General features: G+C 40.0%; 1 protein-coding gene across 2 annotated transcripts in view; it reads left to right on the forward strand.

The window, feature by feature from the left end:
• Window positions 1–617: 617 nt before the first annotated feature.
• Window positions 618–26,988, forward strand: part of CPNE5 (copine 5) — a gene marked incomplete at its 5' end in the record, with an annotated part of 154,332 nt that continues 127,961 nt past the window's right edge. Inside the window, one exon of one of the 2 annotated variants that reach the window (XM_081324931.1) lies at window positions 618–727. In XM_081324931.1, coding sequence (XP_081181057.1) covers window positions 618–727 — 110 coding nt within the window. The remainder of the gene's footprint in view (window positions 728–26,988) is intronic. The other variant, XM_081324932.1, reaches the window with a different exon arrangement.

A 26,988-nucleotide genomic window follows, 5' to 3' on the forward strand; every position in this document is an offset into this window, starting at 1 on the left:
GAGACAAAGAGCCTTCGCTCTCCGCCCCTGGAGAAGCGCGGATCCAAATCCCCGCGCGCTTAAGCGGCCGCCGTTGCGGTTGCGAAGGCTCCTTCCAAGCCCTCCCGTGGCTCCGAGGCTGACGCTCCCCCGGGCACCGGCGCAGAAAGAGGTTCCCGCGGGGGATCGGGCTGGGTGGTGGGGGTGTTGGGGGGGGTTTCCCCTGTTTGCCGTAGGAGCAGCGCTGGGTTGAGGCGCCCCGGAGTTTTTTTCTTCCGAAGGAGGTGGAGCTTCCTCGAAATCTCCCTGGCTGGACTTGGGGAAAGCAAGCCCCTTTTATTCCTGAAATCGCGGCGGAGAGAGAGAGCGCGTCACCTCCGATTCAGCTCTCCAAGCTCGGCTTCTCGCTACCGCGGCGCCCAGCGCTTTATGCCCGGCTGGTGCGTGGGTCACAGCGGCGCTTGAGCAAAGAAAGACGTACCGTCAAGGGAACTAGGGAGAGAGCGCCTGTTCTGCCGCCCGCCCGCAGGGCCCGGGGGCTACGATTAGGGCTCAGTGGCGGATTGGTCTCTCCGGCTAGCCGGCGCTCGGCGACTTGTTGGAGAGGCGCCTCTCTCTCTCTCTCCCGTTGCTCTCCCATGGAGGAGGACGTTCTGGACAAACTCGAGGACATGGCGTCGGTGCAGGACTTCGACCCTCTGACGGGCAGCATCCCTGCCACCAAAGTGGAGATCACGGTCTCCTGCAGGTAAAGGGAGGCCGGCGTGGTCGGCGAGGAATGGGTGGGGTTTGCGGATGAGGAGGATGGAGGATGGGGGGTGTGGGTGGATGGGTGCTCAGTTGGAAGTAAGCGAGCGGCAAGTTTCCCGGCGCGTTAGCTGCTGCGAACATGGCACGCGAGGGGCGCCAGTTTGCCGCCAGTTCGAAGTTTTCTGCCACGGCAAACCTTTCGGCTTTTGCGCGGCTGGCTGCTTGGGAAGCGGCTCGGGAACTTGAGGGAGAGAAAAAAAAACAACACAACAAAACACCAACACAACGAAACGAGGTTGGGGGAGCCCGTCCCGCGCTAGCGGCGAACTCGGATATCGCTCTGTTTGCGGAGGGGGTCAGGTTCGAAGGCTCGGTGTGCTCGACCCCCCTGCCCCCCCTCCCTCCCTCCCCACCCGCCGCATTCTCCTGGTTCGCAAATAAGAACAAGGAGATTGCACGCACGTGCGCAAGTTCCAGGACGAGCCCGTGGGCGTGGTCTCGGGGAGCTGGCAGGTAGGGGGCGGGGCTCGTAGGTTCGGGAAGATCTCACCTGTAGAAGTACGAACGGAAGCCGGGCCCTTAATTAACCCCCTGGATGTGCAACTTGGTGTGACTGATTAAAGTTTCCAGAAGTGACTCTTCCGTTCCAAATCAAAATGAAGGTATCCCCCGCCCCCATATTATAGGTCGTTGCCAGGCAGTTAGTGGGGGGGGGGTAGGGAAAATTTTGGTCACTATACTACAAAAATGATGTTGAGACTTTGGACAAAGTTCAGAGTAGAGCAACTAAAATGATCAAAGGCCTGGAGACTAAAACATATGAAGAAGGGCTGCAGGACTTGGGTTTGGCTAGTCTAAAGAAAAGAAGAAACAGGTGACATGATAGCAATGTTTCAGTATTTGAGGGGCTGCCACAAAGAAGAGGGCGTCAAACTATTCTCCAAAGCATCAGAGGGCAGGACAAGAAACAATGGGTGGAAACTGACCAAAGAGAGAAGCAACCTGGAATTAAGGAGAAACTTCCTAACAGTGAGGACAATTAACCAGTGGAACAGCTTGCTTTCAGAAATTGTGGGCGCTTCATCACTGGAGGCTTTTAAGAAGAGACTAGACAGTCACTTGTCTTCTGCTTAAGCAGGGGGCTGGACTAGAAGACCTCTAAGGTTCTGTTCTGTTCTATGCTATGCTATGCTATGCTATGCTATTCTTAGCAACTTTTGGGGATCAACTTTGTCAATCAACATTTGGGGATAGGATTTCATGGTAAGAGCTAGATCCCGAAGACCTGCTTTGGTTAAGTATCCCATTATTTTCAGTGTTGCATATATTCTGCTGGAACAGCTGCATGTGAAAAAGGGAAAGCCTGTATGTTCAATTAAAAATGAATTCTCCTGGTCTCAAGAAGGCCCTATCTTTGTATCTCAGCCAGCAAGGCCAGGAAAGATCTGGAAAGTTGCCTCCAATGGGATGAAGGAGCTCTGAGTTACACGAACCCGTTTACAACTGTTTCATATGTTAACAAAGATTGCCTGTGTGGCTCCAACAAACTTAATTCAAGGGAATGTTTTACCTAGATTGTGCTGTGTAATAAACTGTGAGAGACGACCTATTCACAAATAATGAAATAAGGATGTATTTGGGGAAGAATAAAAACTCCTGAGCTATTAAACCTGCATTAAAGCATTTTTTTTATTACAGTATGCTGAATAAAAGTGGCTTTTGTAATACGAGAAGTCTACTGTTATACAAATTAACTTTAAAGCACTTTAAAATTCCAGGAAGGATTACAGATTCACTAACTGACATGGATCTAGGGCTTATGGAAAACATATGGAGTATTTCTGCATGGAGAGCTAATACTGAACTCTTTCACACATTTTTGAGGTGGCGGAATGGATGGATAGCTGGAAGTTGGCGTAAGATAGGTTGCTGAGGACTGGAAAGATTATTAGCCACTCCCCACCCTGTTATGGAAGCTTACTAAGTGACTTTAGATCGCTAGTTGGTGTCCTTTGACTCAACCTACCTCACAGGACTGCTGCTGTTAAAAAAATTGGAGGAATGGGCCTCAAATGTTCTGAGTGAAGCTCTCAACTTCAGCAATTTTAAGATGTTTGAAATCAACTTCCAGAATTTCCCTGGCAAAGTGCTAAGCTGGTGAATTCTGGAAGCTGAGGTTCAGGCAATTTAAAGTTGATGTAGTTGAGAACGCTGACTTAGAAGAAAGACGGGATAAGAATGAAGAAGAATATTTGTACCTCAGGGTTGAAATGAGGAGTCCTTGGTGCTCTCTGAGCTTGCTTGTTTTCTTGCAGATGTTTCATTATCCAAACTAGGTAATATTATCAGTGCTTGGATAAGAGTCGGGAACAAAATATAAACAATAAGTAAGATATTTTGCAACCTAAATATATCTCTTTGGAGCAATTAAGAACCCCAGATTTTTACATATCTGCAAATGCTGAATATGGTTTGTGGTTTGCAGTTTAACCAGGATTGATGTTTTTGCATATATTATCCAAGATCATCTTATAAATTGCATCATAGGAGAGATAACAGGTTCTCAGAACTATATTTCATAGTGATAAATATTCTGACTCTGACTGTTGTTGAATGATTTATCCCCTTGCTAAGACCCCTGTGCCTGGGCTGTATATGCGGGTACTATCACTGTTAACAGCCTTTGCCAGATAGCAGAACTCATGAAAGTACCTTTTATCATCCAGAAGTACCTTTATTTGCATGCAGAGAAGATTACAGCAAACAAGATGTAGATGATGAATGGACGGTATTCCAAGGTCAAAAGACAGTAATGATCCTGCCTGTCCACGTGTATGGTGGAAGAGTGAAGCACGGAGGAAGAAGGAGCAGGAAGTACGTCCCAGAATGGGAGGGGTGAAAGTACGGAGTTAAGAAGGAGGAGGAAGTACCTCACAAAATGGGAGGGATTGGCTGACCACATTAGCATAATGTTGTAATTCCCCCAAACAACCACATGGTGGCAGCACGATATGCATTACATAGTTCTGACGTGACAGCACAATAAATCTAAAAGAATCCACGTCACAAATTCCCATGTTTTGGACAGATCTACACAGCAACCTTGTCCTTGGGTGAAGAGGGCCACTATCTGTTTGCAGAGAATATTTCTGTATGCTGTCACCTGTATAGCATTGCCTAGCCATGGCTGAGGCAACCTGGGAATGTGCTCCTCTTGGGAAGTTTTTTTTTTTCCTCCCTGTGCTCTCTCACTTCAGAAGTTGTGTGCTGGCATTGTCGAATGTGCTGAAGTGACCTGATCTGTGTTGGCAATTGATTCTTCTAGTTTCCTGTGAGACCATCTCTTCCATCTGGTTTCTGACCTGTATTTCTATCTCTCAGCTTTGAGGGAGATCAGAACCCTGGCTACCATAGCCACGTGCCCTCTCTCCCCTTTTTAAAGGAGTTGGTTGTCTGGTTACCCAAGAGAGTATAAAACTGACTAGGATGTCCTTGGCTTAATGCATATAACTGGAAGTGTTACAGAAATAACTCATCTCTTGTTCCTGTAAAGCCTGCCTGGCTGGAATGTCCTTCCCAATCAATCGCTACTGCCACCTGGATCCCCAGTTCCTTATTTCTTCTTTTCCCATAATGTTCTTTTAGTAATTTACATTACTTTGGGTAATTTACATTAATTTACATTACATTACAGCCTCCCCTTTACTGAAACTCCACTTATTCCGTGGTACTTATCTAATGACTGTCCAAATCCAGACAACCACTAGAGAGCAGCCAAGAGATATAAAATCCCAAGTGCTTGCTGCCATCTTTTGGTCAATATAATAAATAGGCAAGCAGCTGATAAATTGAAATATTTTTTTTTAAAAAATAATCAGTTGGCATTATAGTGGGAAAGAAAACAAATGGGTGTGTATTGTGTTTGTAATGATTGTGCATGTCAGTTAGAGCAGGATTTTCACATAGTGGATACTGTTTGACAGGGCTGGAACTTCAGCTGAGAGAACATCTCAGTTTGAGTGTTGTGCATTCAAGCTGTGCAGAGAAGAGCACAGCACAGAACCTTCTGGTTGCATAGTAAAAACAGCAAAACTCTAGGGCAGAGTGGTTTCTGCTGGCTCTGAGGCAGGAAGAGAGCTGTGTTGATGTAATCTTCCAACCTTTTGTTGTTGTTAGCTGCGAAGTCATGTCTGACCCATCGTGACCCTATGGACAATGTTCCTCCAGGCCTTCCTGTCCTCTACCATCTTCTGGAGTCCATTTAAGCTCACGCCTACTGCTTCAGTGACTCCATCCAGCCACCTCATTCTCTGTCGTCCCCTTCTTCTATTGCCCTCAACCTTTCCCAGCATTAGGCTCTTCTCCAGTGAGTCCTTCCTTCTCATTAGGTGGCCAAAGTATCTGAGTTTTAGCTTCAGGATCTGGCCTTCTAAAGAGCAGTCAGGGTTGATATCCTCTAGGACTGACTGGTTTGATCGCCTTGCAGTCCAAGGGACTCGCAGGAGTCTTCTCCAGCACCATAGTTCAAAGGCCTCAATTCTTTGGCGCTCAGCCTTTTTTATGGTCCAGCTTTCACTGCCATACATTGCAACTGGGAAGACCATAGCCTTGACTATACGCACTTTGGTTGACAGGGTGATGTCTCTGCTTTTAAGTGTGCTGTCTAGATTTGCCATGGCTTTCCTCCCCAGGAGTAAGCGTCTTTTAATTTCTTGGCTACAGTCCCCATCTGCAGTGATCTTGGAGCCCAACCTTTTACACCCCTCTACTGGTGGAGCAGTGGGCTAATGCCTCCTTAAGAAACACCAACTGCCTGCAATTAGTGCAGGTTCGAGTCCCACCAGGCTCAAGGTTGACTCAGCCTTCCATCCTTCCGAGGTAGGTAAAATGAGGACCCAGATTGTTGGGGGCAATAAGCTGACTTTGTAAAAAAATGCCGCTTGGAGGGAGAAAGCCCTAATAAGCAGGCATATACATAGAATGAAGGCTATTGCTAAGCACATTGATTTGTGCTTCTTAGATTGTAAACCGCCCTGGGTCTTCGGAGAAGGGCGGGATATAAATGGGATTAAAAAAAATACCTATGCTAAAAGGGACATGGTGGCTCAGTGGGTTAGGACGCTGAGCTTGTCGATCAGAAGGTCGGCAGTTTGGCGGGTTGAATCCCGAGTGCTGTGTAACAGAGTGAGCGCCTGTTATTCATCCCAGCTTCTGCCAACCTAGTAGTTCGAAAGCACATAAAAATGCAAGTAGAAAAATAGGGACCACTATGATGGGAAGGTAACAACGTTCCGTGCGCCTTTGGCCACATGACCATGGAGACGTCCTTGGACAAGCGCTGGCTCTTCGGCTTTGAAACGGAGATGAGCACCGGAAACAACTAGCACGCATGCGGGGGAACCTTTACCTTTACCTTTAAATACCTATGCTGAATAAGGTATCTTATGGGAAGGGTCAGTTTGGTACACACCTTTTTGGAAATAACTGTTAAGTTCCATAGGACACCTTCCTAGCAACATGGGTAGAAGTCTATTGATTTAATATGAAATTTACAAAGGAAAGGGAATTGTCACCAACCATAAGCAAAGTCTACACTCTGGCACTATTCATTTGGAGAAACAAAAAAAGTCATGAAAGAATGAACAGACTCAACCTGCTTGCTATGTTATCTCAGCTGATGAAGAACCCTAAACAAACTAAAAGCTTGCATACTGTTTTTATGATATTTTGGTTGGATTTCAGGTGAAGGAGTGAATGGATGCTTCATACAACCAGACTAGTCAAGTTGCATGGGAAAAGAGGATGAGAAATTGAGAGAAGACAGTGCAGTAGGGGCAGAGAAGTCATTGTAAGATTATGCATTCAAATATAAGCTTGTATATGTGATATATTCCATGTGAAGGTGTACATCTGCATACCATAGAAGAAACATCCTTTTTCACTCCCTGCTAATTAATTGATTTGGAAAAAGAAATCCCTTTTCAATGCTAATATTCAACCATTTTTATCTTGACCCAAATACATTCCGTACATGCAGTTTTTGTAATTCTTTTTTCCACAGACAGAAGTGGAAGAGTTCTTTTGCAGACAGATTGGATTCAGAGTATTTTTAAAGCAGCAGGCCAAAGAATTTCTTTAGATAATCAGAGCTGCCTAATCCATTTGGCAACTTCAGTACCTCTATTTGCACGGACACAAGCGAACATCGTAATGTTTGTGGTACACTTTTGTGACTCAGGACCTCGGTCTGTTAGTTTGTTAATGAAAACATTCCAAATAGTGTAGGAACTTGTGAGTAGTTCTGATTTTTCCCTTTGCATTGCAATTCTTTAAGGAGTATGACATCTTGGATCTTACATTCAGTCTGAAGTATTGCTTTTCTAGGTGTTGGCTAATTGGGTATAAGTAGCAGGGTCATTATGAAGTAAGCAGTGGATTGAATCATATGCAGTCAAGGTTTTTAACAATTTGAACAAAATGAAACAAATGCTTTCCATCCTGAGTTACCCACATTCATTCAACCATCCTTGCCCTGCTTTCAAATGGAGAGAACTCTTCTGAATAGGGCAGTAAGACTATATTCAACAGAATTAGTACCATGAGGTGATTGTGCCTTGTGCTTCGCTGCCTATCTGGGGGCTGAATTAAAGTGGTTTGTTGAATTAGCACAGTTGACCAACTTCATCTATCATTTTAAAACATAGCACATGTTTTCAAATACTTATGTTACATTTCCATATTAGTCAGGTTTGGGTTGTTTTGATTTAGTATGCTGTGTGAACACAGTCATTTTATTTATTAAATTTGTATGACCACCATCTTGACACATAATTCTAGACAGCTAACAATCAAATCAAAAATATCCAAAATAGCTATTAAAAAAGCAATGTAAAGCGACATTAGTGATCATGAGTAGATCCTCACAGTTTTTGCTATGGTTTAAAATGCAACTTTCTGAAACAGTTTGGGTGTCTCCTTTTCCCCCACTAACTCTAAACAGGACCAGGCCCATCCTCTGCTTTTCCTACTTTAGGAAAGGAAGTTCTTCCTCTTAAGCTAAACCTTAGTTTGAGTTGTGATTTTAAATATAGTTACAATATTTTAATGTTTTATTTTTACCTTTAGCCAACTTAGATGGCCTATGAATGGAACAGCAGCAGTCCATCAATAATAAAGAATATTTAATTGTCCATTTGTTCAAGTTATATAGCTATCTAAATGCATATATCATTGTCCTTTCCTGCAGAAGAGTAACATTCAATATCTGATACATTTCAGGGTAGGATCCATATAAAAGTGCATCCATGTTCTGTCCATCCACTGCAATTTGCAGAAACTGAATCTTCCTTTGCTGCTTAAAACTTTTACTAGTGTCACTAGTAAAATCCCTTTGGTTGCTTAACTATATGTTGACCTCAGCTGTAGCCTTACAGCCATAAATTCTAAATTATTGTAAGAGCAAGTTGGCAACTTCCAAATTGCCTTCCCTAAAGAATTGCATCATAGCGTGAAGCTATTCTGTTACAAACATCCTCCGGCATTTAACTGTATGCCCACAGTGGAACTGCAAATGTACAAGCTGCCATTTTACTACATGAATTTACATTCAATTTCAGAGCTTGAATTAAGGTTACAGCATGGGTCCCCAACCCCCAGTCTGTGGACCAGCACCGGGCTACGGCATGCCAGAAATCGGGCCACACAAACAAGCAAAACCCCATCCAGGGAATGCAGGCAGCACAGGGAACCATGCCTTCTCCGTTCTATGGAAAAACCTCTCTCCTTGGTGCTCAAAAAGTTGGGAGCACTGGTTTACAGCAATGAGAATTCATTCATGTTTGGGTAAACTGATGGCATTTACACTTGCTACAGTTCATGTGTAGCTATGAGGTACTCGGTGAAGAATCCATTTAGTATATTCTAGGGTCTTTTCAACAATTAGCTAAGTCCAGGGTTCCATACATGGATAATGAAGTTGAGCAGAAGTCCTGTATTTTGCTACTGTACCACTTTACTGATTGTCTTCAGCCCAGATGTTTTAAGGAGAGTATATACCCTTTGGAAGCGCAAAATGCATGTGCAGAACTCCCAAAATCATTATTTCCTCTGTAAACTTGAACAGATAGATTTTCTGTTGAGATTTTTCTGTAAAGATTTTCAAGAACTCTTTAATTGCCCTGAATGCAAGCTTATATCCTTTAAAGCACAATTCCTGAACTTTGTGCAGAAGATTTTTCTTCTTTTAGGATGCTTGCATCTAAAAATAAGGTTAACGTGCCTAAATCTTCATTGCTTAGCTCTTTGCTGCTATATAGTGGTCATCTGGATTCAAGCAGCCCAAACATGATACCTTTAAGCAAGAAGGCATTGCTCGGCTGTTCTGTAACTAAGAGCTAGCTCAGATATTGTTAGCTACGGACAAGCCTATTATGCCTGAAGCTCACTCTTCAACTTAGCAGGATTCCCACACCTGCTAAGATTTTTGTGTCTGTTTCGGGGAGCCAAATTAGAAGTGGCAGTTAATTGTGAGAATGTATTTAACCTGCTCTTTAAAAAAAAATAAGTGGCAATTTCAAGGGAGCCTGGGACAATTTATGTTCTATGGTTCAAACAGAGTTCTTGATTTAGAAAGCTATAGGGAGCAATTGATATCCCAGCAGAAATAACATAAAAGAGTTGATGAACTAGAATTAAGCATTGAAACCAGAGAAGCCCAGTTGCCACATTCACACATCTCACATTTTCCCTGCCTTTATTCAGTTCACCTAATTTGCAGACATAGTGCACCACAAACTTGAAGGGGCGAGTTTGGACAGTATATATCAAGCTTTGTGGTTTAACAAGTTTGTGGTTCATTGTATGGCACAAAGGTAGGCAGAGGTTCACAGTTCTGAAAAGCTTTGAGTACAAAGATGGCCAATTCTTTAGCACTGAGGATCCTTCAGCTTCCGTGCTTATGAAGGAGAGGTGTTTCATTCAAACCTGCATCAATCTGAATTGGGGAAAAAGCACTGATAATCATTCCTTCTGTGCAACTGTTAAAGCAGGGTTAAGCCTTTTGTGATCTCACAGCCCCACAACATTTCCAGATTCTTTCTGTCTCTGTTTATGTATTCTTTAAAACCCCTGACTGCAGTGCTGAATTTAACAATTCCGTCATTTTGAGACAGGAAGCCCATGAAAAATAGTATTATAAAATAAAACTAGATAAAATCTTTCTTTCTTTCTTTCTTTCTTTCTTTCTTTCTTTCTTTCTTTCTTTCTTTCTTTCTTTCTTTCTTTCTTTCTTTCTTTCTTTCTTTCTTTCTTTCTTTCTTTCTTTCTTTCTTTCTTTCTTTCTTTCTTTCTTTCTTTCTTCTCCAACCCTGCCCCAAACCCAGATAGTTTAAGTTTCATCCTGTTGCATATCATGGTCCATTCACTTTGCATCACCCTTTTGGAGCTTTTGTCCCCACCCCACCACCTCATTAAGTGCATAAAGAAGCTGTCTGCCAAACGTTTTCAGCCCTGTTAAAAGGGGCCAGATATTGAAAGCCTGATAATCTTTTTCCGTAATTCAGTTATATTGTATTACCCATATGGAAAACCTCTGAGATCTAGTCCATTATTGATTGCTTTGGCTTCTGACAGCTCCCAGAGGTATAGGAAGATATTTTCCCACATCTGCCCCAGGAGTTTATATTACGGACAAGATACCTGACTTTGGATGGATGTGTTCTGCCAGTGCACAGTACTGAGGGTTTCTCCAATATACTTTTTTAAAAACACTTCCATATATTTGGTTTTGATTGTCTCTTCCCTACCCAAGCATTTGCACTGGAACTTTGCTAAAATATTTGTGTGGCATTTTATGCTTGTTGATTCTTTGATATGAAGATTGAAGCTGTGCAGTATTACAGCGTAGATATGAGCAATTGATTAATTTCATATTCAAACAGTTTCAGAACCCTTGGTGAATGGTACCAGAGATTAATATCTTGTTATATTGTTTAACTTATCACTTTATCCTGAAAACTTCTATTGGTTTTTCAATTTGTAATTGTCCCCTTTCCCCATTATTATCTGAAAAACAAAACAAGTTGGAGTGAGTGTCTCCTTAGTAACCTCTTTCCTAAAAGCAAATTTTAAAACTCCCATTCATTTATCTGTCATCAGTGAGTACCTAATGGAGTTTGGTGGCCCCCATGGTCTTACTGTTTGTTCCAAGGCATCCCTTTTAGATAATTTTCTCTTCCATGTGCTTCAGTTCTTTAAAACCTGAAACAGTTTTAAAACAGATTCATGCCTACGCATCCTTTTTCAAGGGGAGACTATGAAGAACTGAGGCAAATGGAGATGGCAGAAAATGAATCTATAGACATTATTGACATATTAAAAATAAATCACTAGGAAAAGAGAGGTAAAACACTTTTCTCACAATTTAAATATCTAGTTCAGATAGGTTTTACTAGCCTTGATGTAGAAATGTATTAGTAATTTGATTGTCTGAAGGCTGTCCAATGCTAAATTAACTTGGTAGTCTTTTGATATGATTTTTGCCCATTTTAACGGCAACAGATTTGTGCTCTAAGAAAAGGAAAGGAAGACACTTTTTGCCTCAGAGAACGAAATACTGTAGACATAAATGCTGTGCATGTAAAGCTCCAAGACATTCATCTTAAAGGAAGTGTAGCAATATATTTCAAAAAAATCCCATGTGTTGCTATGAGCTGCTAAACTATTAGCTAAAATAAAAGTATATGCATGGGTTTGTTTATTATACAGTAATTGCTTAACATCCATTGAAATTAAATATGGATGTCCTAGCTGCATGTGATGGGCTATACAAGATTTTTCGCATATTCCTGAGAGCGCCTAAAATTCCTAAGAATGCCTAAAGTCCACTCTTTCTACAGCATTTATTCTGTAGTTGGTCCCACATCCATGAGAGTAAAAGAGGAGAACAAATCGCAGGAGGAGCCAAGATGAGAATGTGCAGCTAATCTATTCAATATTATCATAATATAATAAAAATGCAAAATTCAACAGAGAGAGGCTATGAATGTAAATTCCAGCCTAGAATGTATAATCCAGAGCCATAATAGATGGCAGTGATAAATTATGTTTGATTTAGGAGCCCTAAAATAACAGTTCATTCCTGTAGTGGCAAATAAACTCAGTGCTTGGCCTTTTAACACACGTAAAAGCAGAAGCCAGTTGTTTTGGCACGCCCTCTGTGTTCTGCTTAGAACTTGGTTATATAGTGATCATATTGCTGCTTCCAGTTTTGTATTGATTAAAAATGTGGTCTCCCAGCCCTTTTAGCTTTTAGGATGTGCAAATGTAAACCTTGTTATAGGTTCTCTGAGTACTAGATGCTAAGTGCCTAATAGTGAACTGCTGAGTATCGCAAGGGAAACAAATTAATTAGAGTTATCCAATATGGGACGCAAAAATCTAGATGACCTCCGGATGGTAGGAGAGAAAGAGAGAGAATAACTGAAAACTCAAGGTCAACATCTTCATATCTGGCTTATGTATTCCTGGAAATTTTAAGCTGACATCTTGCTGGGAATGTAGTGATCTGGCAAGGGAATGCTTACAAGGCTAGCCTGATAGTATCTCCCGCATTATGTAAGATATGATGCAGAACAGGGATTTTTCCCTCTGCCTACTTCTTTTTATACTCAAAGTATATGAAAATTTGTGTGAACAAGATAAGCTCTGATGGGACTTGTAGGAGCACCTGAAATATACACTATAGTTGTGTGTGTGTGTGTGTGTGTGTGTGTGTGTTGCTGTTTTTAATAGGTTAAGGAAGTGCAGAGCAAACATCTTATTTTTAAATGCCCACTTTTGCCATTTTTATTGGCTTGTATTGTTTTTGATGAGAGGAGTCATGGGTTAAAAAAATTCAGAATTAAAATACAGGATTAGATTCGGAAATCTGCTGTCTCCATAATTCATTAAACTCTCTTCAGCTCTGATTTACATTTTTAAATTGGAAGAGCACCTTTTCCACACAAACCCCCCACCACCACAAACCCATCAGTTTGTTGAAAATCCATAAAGTTTGCATTGCTCAATTTTTCTGATTTTTTTTTCCTCAAGGGAGGTATCAGAGGGCATTTTGATGCTTAACATATATAAATCCTCTGATATATTTATTTCAAAGCACTTCAGATGCATTATCTAGCTCTAATCTTTGCAGCAACCCTGTAAGCTGTCTTCACCTTGACTTTCTTTGGCATAAGAGAGAGGGAGAGAGAAAAAAAAATACTTCCAGGCTTTTAAGATTCTGTTATTATAGCCTATATCAATAACATAAAGTTTCAGTATTTCTTGTGGAGTTTGTTTCCTGACCTGGTCTACTTTAGGGCTGACACTATTTAGAGAAGATACCTGAGTTGAATTTTTGGACATTTCAAGGAGAATCATAGAAATCAGTGTAATAATATTTCTGTGAAACAAACAAAGTATATACTTCCCTTGGAACTTGATTATTTCTTGTATTTGTAGTCTTCATGGGTCAGACTTGGATTAAATATAGAGGGGCATCTGATTTTGTCACCAACTGTTCTTACAAGTTGACAAGTTTTATTTCTTATTATTACAGATACTCTGGCCACACGGGGAGAGGGAAAGCACAAAGGAATTACCGGTAGTAGTATAGCAAATAGATTGGTTAGCCTGGTGATGAAAAAGAAGATCCTACTAGATATTAGCAATTCATAATGATTAATAATGGAGGAAAGATCTCCTGAACTTTATCTTGCTTAAGGACAAGTAGTGGTGGTATTCTATACATAAATCGCTCATACAACGTATGTCTTGAGCTTCAGCTTATTGTGCTTTCCTGCTTTTCTATAGATCAGTGACAAGATGATGGAGGACTAGCTGGGGGTTATCCTGGAAGGTTAAAAGAATGCCCAGCTTTTCTATAAAAAGGTAAAGGTAAAGGTTCCCCCGCACATGCGTGCTAGTCGTTTCTGACTCTAGGGGCCGGTGCTCATCTCCGTTTCAAAGCCGAAGAGCCAGCGCTTGTCCGAGGACGTCTCCGTGGTCATGTGGCCGGCATGACTAGACAGACGCCAAAGGCTCACGGAACGCTGTTACCAACCCACCGTAGTGGTCCCTATTTTTCTACTTTCATTTTTACGTGCTTTCGAACTGCTAGGTTGGCAGAAGCTGGGACGAGTAACAGGCGCTCACTCTGCTACGCGGCACTCGGGATTCGACCCGCCAAACTGCCGACCTTCTGATTGACAAGCTCAGCGTCCTAACCCACTGAGCCACCGCATCCTATTCTGAAAGTCCTCTGCAATGCTTTTCTGCTGCTGTTTTACTTTTTTAAAATGAGTTTTCTTTTGTTCTCAAGACTTCCAGTCTTCATTTCCATGTGATATATTAAATCGTGGCTCTTGCTTATACTGGGCTGCATAGCACAGATGAAGATAGACCGAAAGCACAGTTACAGGAGAAAGTGCTTGGCTAAAGGGAGAGTCTCATTAACTGAGGAGTCCTTGAGGGAGTAGTAAGAACAGCTTCGGTCCTCTTTCAAGTTGCTTGGTTTCTGAAAGGAAGCAAAAGGTTGAGATCCTAGCATGCCTATGGGATGCCTGACAAATTATCCAGTCTGAGGTTCTTTCTCTTTAGTACAAAGGAATCTGGATGAAAGCAGGGTGATTTATCCTATGATGATGTCCCAGATTGTGCTTTCCTGGAGCAATTGAGAATGCCAAGCATGTTACGAGGGCTCTGCTTTTGGAATTACTATCTCTCTATAACTGAAAAACAGACATCAGAAGTCCGATTGGGTTTTGTTTTGTTTTTTTAATACAAGGAAATATTAAAAGGAAGGGGCTAATTTCTGTGCCAGCTTTTGGCATCAGAAGCATTTAAACAGAATTCTCCAAGGATACTCAAATTTCCCTCTGCATTCTTCAAGAGATATTAATCCCTTCCATCCATTGCATAGGAACACATGTGCTGTCAAGACAAAATATATAACTTGAAATGTGCTTTCTTGGTGTTTTATTGGTGTAGCTACTATTCCAGCACAAAGAGTATTTCAGTTGTAAAACCAGTAGGAGGGGATGGTTCTTGTTGCTTAGCATTAGTAAATGCAGAAATAAGAATACCTTGCTGCGTAGAAGAAATTGCATCCCAGAATATTTTTAGTTTTCTGAATATATTTGGTGATCCTGATTAATCACAGATCCTGGCTTTCTTGGGGTTAAGCTTCTTGAAAAGCATTCAAAATAAACAGGAAATAAAATAGAATGTAAGTGTCACATTTGGGAGACTTGAATTTTGGTAGTCTTGCTTTGTCATGAAACCTTGGGTGGTCAGACAATCTCTTTCCATTTAATCCATCTTGTGGAGCTATAAAGATAGTATGGAGGATGACAACAGGTAGCCATGGACAGCTGTGGAAGGCAAGAGGGAAGGGTAAGAGATGTCATGAAACAGGTTATATATCATCATAGACTGTGGTGGGATTCAGATATGTGAACAACCAGTTCTCTGTGTGGATGCCACTTCCAGAACTCCATTCTGGGCTTGGGCAACAAAAAAATTAGCTACCGGTTCTGCTGAACTGATGAGAACTGGCTGAATCCCACCAATGATTATAGATGATATTAGGGATTGCCTCATTGCAATAAGGACAGTGAAACCAGTTTGGTTCAGTGGTTAAGTCACCAAGCTAGAAACTAGGAAACTTGAGTTCTAGTCCTGCCTTAGGCATGAAAACTAGATGGGTGGGTGATTTTGAGCCAGTCACTTTCTCTCAGCTGAAGTCATCTCACAGAATTGTTGTTCTGGATAAAATAGGAGGAGAGAGGAATATTAGGTATGTTCACTGCCTTAGTTATTTATAAAAGTAATAAAGGTGGGTTTAAAAAAATATTTTTGAAAATATTTCTCTACCCTTAATTATAGTTCACTGATAGCAGTACAACGGCCTTGTTTAGAGTGATCCCATCCCTACTAGTCAGTGACCAGGTCTAGAACCATCTACAGGGCTGTTGTGAAGATTATTTTGGATATTTAGTGGATAACATTGCTCAGGTCTGCTCCAAGCTGGACTCGACCTGGGCAGATCCAGGTGAGGTGCCTGGGATGCAGTCTTATGGTCTGATCTGGGATGAGTTTGAACATGGTACAGAATTCTCTGTGCTGAAAGCCTGGCCACCTGTTTGTTGGATACAGATCCCTACTGAATCATGAAAGCAGCCAGGAAGATGACCTGTATGTGGGTCCATGCTGTGGTGTCAGCTTCTTTGAGGGAGGAGTAATGCCTCTAGCCTTGAAAGAGGCAATGCTCCATCCCTTTCTCAAGAGGCCAAGCTTGGACCAAGCAGTCTTTTTTTAAAATACAGTTTTTACCGAAGAAATTTTTAACAAGATAAAAACAATACAAATGTTTGAAAAGAAAAAAAAATAAAGAATTTGAATAAGTAAGAAAGAAAATAGAAAAAGAAATAGAAAGGAAATAAAGAAGCAACTGATCTTTTTGACAGCAGTTATAAATGCATTTAGGTTTCACCCTCTCTCTCTCTCTAAGGTTACATCAAAGTTTCCTTCTATCCATGAGTTATCTTTTCTAACATTCAAAACCATAAATCATAAGTTTGGGGTTTTTTTCCTTTTTTCATCTTTTATTCTCCATGTACTTGTTCTAGCAACTCTCGGGAGGATAACCATTTTTCTTTACCTACTGTTTCTTTCTTGTAAAATGCTTCTTATGCTGAAACTCGTAAAGGTATTTTCAGGCACAGTCTGGACTTATATCTGTTCCACATTCTTAATATGATACTTCTGATATTATGAATCTGAAAATCTACATTCACCTTAACTTTATTGTGCCATGGAAAAAACATAATCTCTAAACCTCATATTGTGCCCTTCCAGTCTTCCTTGTTCTTTTGCATCTTGAAGCATTTTATATTTAACTCTTAATTCTTTCTCCTTTCCATTAAAAATTAGTTATATCTTTCTGCCATTGTTTAAATGGTACATCGGTTGTCATTATAGATATTGTTTGAAATTAAAAAAACCTCTCCCAAACAATGACAATTGTAGTTTCTCCTATCTTAACATGTTCCTCTTGATTTTATCCCATGTTTTAACATAATTATTCTGATATAACATACAATTCATGTTAGTTATAGTAATACCAAAGTATTTCATCTTTTCTCAATCTTAAAACCATTTTCCATCAATTCTGTTTGCTTTTTGATGTTCATATTTCTTACTAATACCTTTGTCTTTGGGTTATTAATGTTAACCCAAGCTAATAACCCCAACACAATTTTTTCCATTAATATTTCTATTCCTTCCAGAGGATCTTCCAAAATAATCACAAGGTTGTTAGCAAAAAACCTTTAAAATGTAAGTTTCTTTTTTAATCTTCACTCCAGTAATAATCTCATCTTGCCTTATAGTCAATACTTCTGCAGCTAAAATAAATGGCAATGGTAACAAAGGGCATCCTTGCCTGATCTCTTTCTGTATCTCCAGGGTTTTGGTAATTCCCCATTCACAACTACCTGTGCCTTTTGTGAAGTATAAATCCATGTTACCCATTTGATAAAATTCTCACCAAAGCCTGTATCTTCCAAAGTTTTAAACAAAAAATTCCAGATCAAATTGTCAATGGCCTTTTCTACATCAGGAAAAATCAGTGCTGCTTCCTTTTCATTATGTTGTTTTAAATACTTCAAAATATCCAATACATTTCTAATATTGTCTCTTCGAACCAGTGTTCCTGAATGATGGGACTTCTCCTTGTGTTTTTTTATACAAGTTTTATTGATTTTTTAATATTTACATATACCTGTATTTGTGAAACAATATGGTAGTTGGGTAGTTAAAATAAATGACCAGTTGTAAATAGTTCAGGTTACATCAACAGAGATGCCCTCTCTAATCCCCTTAGTTATTACATAGTCAAAATAAGCAAGTTAGTACATTTCTAGTCGTAACCTAGTCAATTAATAAAATTCAAAATATATTTTCACTAATACATATCAATATCCTGTTTTTAAATTTTATCTAATTGCAATAGAATAGCATTAAAAATATTCTAGAATAGCCTATAGTATATAGGAAAAAGCTTAATTTTGGGGGTAACCCACAATTCCCTATTTCAATAAAGAATAATTCTTTTGTCTACAAAACTTACATTGTTCATTACAAAACATTCTTATGTTTTACCATTAAAGTCTAGTTTTCATCTTAACAAATCACCAGTTATTAGAAATATATTTTTTGTCTTAACCGTTCAACAATTATTAAAATACTATCTTTTATATATAAAATTCTAGATTCTATACTATAGTTCAAAAGTAACCACTCAATATTCTATAAGTCATCTTGACTGTACATCAATTATTAAAATGCTATCTTTTGATATGTCATTCCAAGTTCTATAATATAGTTCAGAGTTATATTCTAAAAGCTAACTTTTGTTTTCCTTTACAGATCTAAAAGCTAAATGTAGAGATTCCCCTTAATCCATAGCAAGATATTTTTATAGTCTATTTTTAGGAATCCCAAAAGAGAAACAAGTTCAGTTTTTTAAATCTAACTCTTGCCTTCCTTTTGTGCCAATCATGCTTCCCTCTTGGCATCTTTAAATTCTCAAATGTATCTTCCTTTCTTCCTATACCCTTATTTGAATCCAGGGAGCGTATCCAAATGTCAGTTTTGCAAGGAAGATGTCCCCTTTGTAACCATTGTATTTTTGCTTTGATAATTCAGTTTTTGATGGTTGATATAATATAGTTGTCATTAAATCAGTCAAATCTTTTTGTTCTTCCAATTCTATCTGGGTTAGGTAGAAAGTAGTAGCTGTTATTATGGTTGTCATTTGATTAATTGAATTCTCAATATAGTGTATTTGAAGGCTTTAGTGTCTTCACTCTTGGTGTTGCTTTCTTCAGGTGCTGTTGCTTTTTGGCTTGTACGTTTTGTAGTTGCCATTAAAGTTTGGACTTTAAAGTTTTCTGTAGGTTGCTTTTGTTGTTCTTTGAAATCTCTTATTTTAGTGTTAGTTTCTACTTCTTCTATTTGGTTTTGAATTATCTTTTCCTCATTTAAAGTCAAATTTTGATTTGGTGGCTTTACGTTCTCAGATTTTTCTTGCAGTTTGGCTTTAATTTGCTCTGTCATTGCCAAAATCGTGTCCAGTATCAGTTTATAATTAAGTGGTGGGATGTATTCATCCATTTCGTTGTTTGCAGTTAAATCTTCCATGGAGGCTATTTTAATAATAGTCAAAGTTTTTCTACCTCCTGAAGAGTTGTATTCAGTGCCAGGTGTTCCCACACTTATCTTTAGGCATAGTGTCAAGGACAGCTCTGTTATTCAGTCAGCTCTCACAACAGAAAAGGGAAATTTACTTGCTGTACCAGGTTTCGCCACAAGATGTCATCAATAACATATAACATGCAATGTAAGAATTTTCTTTTCTCCAAATTAATATAGAACTTTTGTAGGATTAGTCCAAATTTTTTCCTTAATTCACAGCTTAGAGAGAAGATAGGATAGTGGATCCCCAGCAACAAATAGAAGCTTTTTAGTAAATACAGATGAAATTGCTTAATTTCTTTGCTGAATTAATTGAGTTTCTTTTGTAGCTTTGAGGCTTTAAGATTTGTTCCCAAAGTAGATATTCGCTGTTTTCTCAAAAAATGGGGAAGGAAATTTTCAGGAAAGTCCCACAGGAAAATGTTTGAGGGAATAGGAAAGGTAAAAGCTCACCCAGGTCCTCCATATTGCTTCTTAGTGCTAGGTAGTGCTTTTGGCTTTTGGCAGGGAGCGGCTTAATGATCGGCCATCTTTATGGCCGGTCTCTTCTTCTTCGGGCCAAAGGAGATGATCCCGGATTCCAGGGGAGGGCTTCCGTCCTTCCACGATCACAGAGAAGTCCTCCTCTCAGTAATCACCCCTCCAGGGCGATTTTTGACCCTTTTTAGGGTCCTCCCAAAAAGAAAGAAACACACAACAGGAAGCAGACTGTTCCTGCACGTCCGGAAGCTCCACACGTGCAAACCGGAAGCCGGGACTTCTCCTTGTTGAGAAGTTGGTTGGATTGCCATGTTTAGAAACCCGGAAGAAGCAGATTATCTCAACGTGTTTCAGTCAAGTTTCAGGACTGGATTCAGGACAGAGACAATCTTGGTTATGCTTGTTGAAGACCTTTGGCAAAGCTGGGATGGAGGTGATCTATCCTTGTGCTTTTTGATTTCTCAGCTGCTTTCAGTACCATCAACCACAGTATCCTTCTAGACTGGCTCTGGGCAGTTGGAAATTGAAGGCAACATCTTGCAAAAGTTCTTTTCCTCTCTTCAGCTTCGGTTTGCATTAGTAATGGTTGGGGATGGAGAGGTCACTCTCCAGGTCCTTCTTTTGTGGTATTCCACAAGGATTAATGCTCTCTTTATTCATCTTCAGCATATACATGAAACACTGGGTGAAGCTATGTGCTAGTTCAGTAACATGATGATGATAATCAGTTATATCTTTTGACCACAGACCAACTAAGTGCATCTATCAAAGTCCTGTCCCAATGCTTACATACCTGAATGGGGAGGAATCCTCTAAGTTCTACAAAGACTGAGAAGCTGTGGATATTAATGTCACCTAGTTCTGAGGAAGTTCCAAACTTAACCTTGAGTGAGATTGCACTTCTTTATTCAAGGGTAGTGCACAATCTGGGGGGTCTTCTTGGACTCATCGTTCTAACTGGAGCTCTTGCTTGTGCTGTCTCCAAAAAGGTCTTTGCCCAGCTCCATTAGTACACTAGTTGCATGCTTTCTTGGATCAAGAGGCCCTTCAGACAGTGGTTCATGCCCTAATCACCTCAAAGGTCAACTACTGCATTGTGCTGTATATGGGACTACATATACCTTGAAATTCACTTGGCAGTTTCAGCTGGTCTAGGAAGCAGCAGTGGAGGCAATTGTTTTCTCTCGTCCTTACTCTATTTGGTTCAATTATATTGTATTTTATTTTCTTTATTATGTTCTGAGCCACGTAGAAGCAGTTCTGGAGTTGGGCAATACCTAAATTAATTAAATTAAATTATGGCTTCTACAGGCCACCTACATGTACAGAGCCTTATGGATTTCTTGGAGGAAGGACAGGTTGATGTAATTAAATAGGCTTGAAGAATCTCTGGTCTTCTAGGTGTTCCTGAACTATAACTTCCAGCATGTCTCTTTACTGGCCATGCTGCTTACTGGGAACTGTAGTTCAGAGCTTCTGGATGACCACAGATTCCAGTTCTAAGAGCAAATGTCATTTTTGTTTGTTTGTTGTAAAAAACTAACTTTATGCCTTTCTTTAATGTATTTGCAACCAAAATGTTAATTTTTATTATTTCATATCTTTTTAAGATTTAGATTGTAGCAAGTAACTGTTCAGTGTTTTCAGGGACAGAGGGGCAATTAGGTAGATATGGCATAGCAAAACCATTTTTTTTATTTAGATGTATATTAACATTCAGCCACATCACGGTTGCATCATAATGGTATTTTCTGCTCTTATTTATTCTGATTCTTCATTTAAAATAGCCTCATTACCATGAATGTGATTACAAAATTGTTATGGGTCCTGGAGGAGTTTGCAGTATCTAGCTGATGTGACTTAGCTTTGTCTGATGTATGTTAGGGACTGAATGATTACAATACAGCTATTATCTATTTGATACCAGCTGTAGAACAATCCCATGATATTGCTTCTCTAGTGAATCCTCCTGAATTCGTGGCTCTTGATAGTGGCCTCTTTCTCATGGAAAGTTGGGAATGAATTAATGTTAATGAATGAATTAATGTTCAGTGGCTTTTATAAGATGAGATGAAATGGAAACTTTCCTGGACTCATTCACCATGCTCAGTTTGTCAAAACAAAAATAAATCCTGTGACTGAAGAATATCCCTAGTTTATACTTTAGTATTCTCATGATCATTACTCCTGAATCAAATGCTGTTCTTCATTTCTTTCCCAACGCCCCAACCCCTTGTTATATAGATACATGCCTTCATTAAGATTGTTATGGCATTTGAGTCAAGCCAACTCCTGACACCCATCCAGGCATTTTTTGTGAAAGTAGGACAGAAAGAGTATTCAGGTTCTTCTTCTTGAACATTTTCTCCTTTACTGAGTCTAGCTTACATCACTAGGATCTTCTGGGGTCTCCCATCCAAGCACCAAAAAGATCCAATCCTGCTTAGCTAACATTATCTAGGTCTGCTTCCCAGCTCGGCATTAGATGAGGTTCAAATTCATTTTAATCTAGTAGCCTAGATTAAGACTGTTCTCGACTTACAGAGTGGCTGCTTTTATTGTTAGTTGAATAGTTCCATTAGAGTAATATTTACAGTCACAGCCAGCAACTTATCCAAGGTGTCAGAGCAGTAGGTCTTTCTGGATCTAAAGTGGAGATGCCATTGACTGAACATGGGTCCTAAAGCTGCAAATCAGGACCTCTACCTCTCAGCTGTGATTCGTCTTCAATTAATTGTAAGGTTTCTATGGATGTTTTGGCAACTGGCAGAGAGAGGTTTTAGCAGTTTCATTTTGTGCAGCAATGAAAGGGTCTGTTGAAGCTTTTAGCTTTCTATTTTCATCTTATAAAGGAGAGACAACATTGCAGGAAAAACTACAGTGCTCCCACTTAAAATGGCCCCCTTTGAACTGTTTTTTTAAATTTTCCATTGGATTAAATCAGAAGTCCTCAACCTTTTGGGCACCAGAGACTGGTTCCATGGAGAAAAGTTTTTCCATGGACTGGAGAGTGCCTGGGTTAAATGCTGCCTGCATCTCACGGATGGGGCTTTGCTTGCTTATGTGGATTGTTTGCTGGCATGCAGTACCGGTCCATGCCCAGTACCGATCCATGGACCGGGGTTTGGGGACCCCTTGATTAAATTATAAAACCCAATTGCAGATTGTTGAATGAGGATCAGGAACTGTTTCATGTGGAGGAGTTATAGAGAGAGTCTAACAAATGATGGCATTAAAAAAGTGTGAGTGGATTATGATTATAGAGTCTCAGGGCAGGCAAGTTTTATATTTTATATTTATAAAATATGTACATTTGCTAGACATTTCAACATAAAATTCACGATCATCTCTGAATTTTCTAACGGGTGAAGTGGCACTCATTCACATATCACAATAAGCCTCACCTAATTTTGCATGTTTATTGACTAAGCCAAAACCAAGCCAAAGTCAGTCATGTTGAAAAAAAATTGCAAGGTTTGTTTTTCTTTTTTAGCCAATGTTCCGTTTTTTCCTCCTTTATAACTTCCCCCATTTTGATCTTGTGTTGATTTAGAGATAGGAAAAGAGCTTGGAAACAAATCAGGGATAAAATGTGCAGAGATAAAGTTATTATGTAATTATAGTCACTCATTGTACCAAGCCACAATTGCATATAATAGCAATTACGTGTAATAAGTGAAGTAAACAATAATATTTATGACAAGGAGGAAAGAATTGTACAGTCTTGCTGAAGTTCTTTTTTTACTTACAGAAGTGACTTGTCACAAAAATTTGCATGGAATTTTTAGTGTTGATTCTTTGTGATATATGAACAGTTTGTAGGGGAAAAAACCACCATGTTTTTAATTAGTATTTATTGGCTACAAAAAAAGAAGACAAATGGTTAAGTCTTGCCTGGATGGCTCTTCTGCTCAGTCACTCAGCTCTATTTATCTTTCCATATGCTCTCTTTTTGGTTGGCAAATCTGCTTTTGGAATGATGATATCTGTGTGGCACCAATGCAAACTCTGTATACTGTACATGATATGCCTCTAAACCAGACATGTCAAACACAAGGCCCGGGGGCCAGATCCGGCCTGCGAAGTGGTTTCATGTGGCCCCCGAAGCCATCCTGGAAACAGTGAGGGAACGGTCCCCGCTGCCTTGGCCCTGGCCCAGAGACCCTCCTTCTGCCAGAGACCCCCAGATCTGTCCCACTCCTGCCCAGGCCCCCATAGGCACCCTTGATGCAAATGATGTAGAGCTGGCCATGCCCACCCAGTAGGCCATACGCACTCCAGCTGTGCCCACCCAGTAGGCCACGCCCACCCTAGCCATACCCACCCGGCCCCCTGAGGGCAACCACAATGCTGATGTGGCCCTCAATGAAATTGAGTTTGACACCCCTGCTCTAAACTAGCTAGCTAGTGTAATTTTAAAAAAAAATCTTACAGAATCACATTTTCTCAATCAAATTTCAAAGTTAACGTAACTAATTTTATTTGTTTGCAGACTTAAAGCCAACTTGGGGTGGTGTACAATTTCCATATTCAGATTAAAAACAAACAAACATATAAATAATATTGACAGACCACATCAGTAGGAAAAGAAGAAGAAAGAAACAAAATGGGAATGGACCAACAATTAAAATCCTACTCTTCACCAGAGTGAGGAGCAGCCGCATTCTATGGCCTGATGAAACAGTCACAATTTTACAGACTTTTGAAAAGCCTGCCAGGAAGGGACTATTCTGATGTCTGGAAGCAGTTATTCCAGAGGAACAGAAGCATATATGACAAGGTTTCTGAGTTTCCTGCATGTGGAGTCTCCTTTACTTGAGTCAGGCCAGTGTCATTAGGATTCTGGGAGAAGGTGGTCCCCTAATTCTGATTTTAACAGCCAGATTTTCTCTTTCCAAAAATGGAAAGCTTCCAAACATTTTCTTTCTTTCTTTTTTTCTTCTCAGTAAGCTTTAAGAGAGCTGCTAATGGAACCTAACATTGCTCTCTGTTTGATAAAACTAAGTTGCCTGGTTGGAGACACCACCACTGAATAATCAGACTCCTTCTAATTTATTTATTTATTGCTACCATAATCTGACACAGCTCTCCTTCTACAGGATCTCCATTGAATAATGTAATGTGCTTTATTGATCGGACACACTTCTCCCTTCCACAAACTATTTGACTATATAAAAAATTCCTGACAGTCCAAAGGGCTGCAGTGATTAGGAAATAATAAGTGTACCGCTTTTATGGATTTTGAATTGTTTTTCTCATGTACAACATAGCTACTGTTGTTTAACATTTTTAATATTATTTGAATAAATTTAAGAACATAAGGAAAGGCTTGCTAGATCAGCTCAAAACTCTCCTTCCTCACCCAGTCCTGAGTTTGCACCATGTTGGAAAAGGAAAGTAATCAGGTTGCAAAAGTGGAGGTCTTGTTCTGTCAAGAAACAACTATCCTAGACCCATTTTTGTCTTTGCTTATTCATTAACATGCACATAGAAGCATAAGTTTTAAAAATGACAAGGAGTAAACAGCCAGAATGAATAATAAAGCAATTAGCAAAGCAACACTGACTCCCCTTAGAAATGTGCAAAGCCACGAGAGAGAATAAAACAACTCTTTCTCCTGCACTTGGGTGTCAGAAAGTTGAAAAGCTGTATGAGGTATTTTATTTGTAACAAAACAGAAGGTATTTGGCGGGTTGAAGGGTCTTGAGTTAACCAACGAGAAATAGGCAATTATACTGAGATTTCAGCAATATTGCATGCAGAACGAAAACGGATTATCTTGGGAAAATGCTTTTATCAGGGCACCAGCCTCTCTCTCAGAATGCAAAGTTAAGCAGAAAACGAGAGGGTAGACTGAGTTGGAAACCAAGCATCGCTGGTTAAAACAGTATCTCACTGTTATGGTCTGCAAATAGAGTTAGAAGACTGACAAATTTAAGATGCTAATTACAGGCTGTGATGTTCTTGAATAGTGTGATAAATACAAAATGTAATCAGAGCTCACTGCTTTTCAGGAGAGTATCTATGCAGCCCTATTATAGTGCTATAAGAAACCTGTTTAGCTTCAGCCTTCCCCAGTAGGATATGTCTTCAGGGGAGAATTTAAAAAAGTGACATTGGCAGCATGACTGTGTAACTAAAGCCCTGCTCCTTTCTACATGTCTTCCTTGATGCATGCCTGCAGTGTTGAGGTTACAACTCCCACATTTCCCAAGCAATTTCCACCAGGGATGGCATGGAGGATCATAGGAAACAGATTCTCCCAGCTAGTTTCTTAGTGTCCCAAAGGTGCATATGTATAATTTACCCGGCAAAAGATAAGCTATAAAATTTTAGTCAGTTTTATAAACATATTTTTAAATTAAACATTCATTCAAGTTGTTTTTAAACTTGAAGGGAGGGCCTTCTCAGGGTGCCGCCGGTAAAAGAATGCCGGCGGATAACACCCAGGGGGAGGGCGTTCTCTGTGGGGGCGCCTGCCCTTTGGAACCAGCTGCCCGTGGAGCTGAGGACTGCCCCCGACCTTCGATCATTTCGCCGAGACCTGAAGACCTGGCTCCTCGAGTTTTCCGGCCCAGGCTGAGTTTTAATTGGGGTTTTAACTGGGGTTTTATATTTTTTCAGGGATTTAGTTTAATCTTTTTAAATTGTTCTTAATTTTTGTATTGATGTTTTATATACCCTGTAAACCGCCCTGAGTCCTACGGGAAAGGGCGGTATATAAATTCAATAAAATTCAAATTCAAATTAAAGATAATTAAATCTGAGCCAAAACGACTTACCCAACTTCATGTTCATTTTTTCCCAGCTTTGATGAAAAGTTTTTTTGCTTGGTTACTTGATTGCATTTGCTACATGATTGCTGAGATGCTGCCCTTCTTGCTTTTATTTCCCACCGTTCTCTTTGTCTTCCCAGGTTTTAAAATTTTAAATTCCATCTAATGGGCTTCACTATACAGAGGCCCATAATTTTATTAATAATGTCATCAGATCATATGCCTGATGTTATAAACAAAGATATGCAGGTCAGTAAGATTAAACAGCACTGGATGCTTTAAGGAGGATGAGAGTGGTGAAAACAAAGGAGAGAAAAGGAAGTATCATTGGGTACGAATGAACTTTTTGCAAGATTTTAACTTCATCAGATCATCATCTTTTTTGTAATAAATGGTGAAGTTGGAAGGAATACACCAAACATGATTCTAAGTAATGAAAATGACTAGGGAGCAATAGCATGATTTTAAGAGCTATGAATATGCATGGGAGTAGAAGAGGAAAACCTGGCCAAGTGTTTTTCCATTGAGGTTAACACTTAGATGGGGTTGCAGACCTGAGCTACAAAGTCTGGATAACCAGTAGCTGGCAACAAAGCACTAGAGCTTTCTATATCTCTTTGCTACTATCTGGTGGTCTTCTGAAATTTTACCGCCCAGATCTGGTAGACTGGTTTAAGGCACAACTTAGTATAACATGGCCAAACTCCTG

Source organism: Vipera berus (assembly GCF_964194415.1).
Source record: "Vipera berus genome assembly, chromosome: 3".
In the NCBI taxonomy this organism is placed as follows: Eukaryota; Metazoa; Chordata; class Lepidosauria; order Squamata; family Viperidae; genus Vipera; species Vipera berus.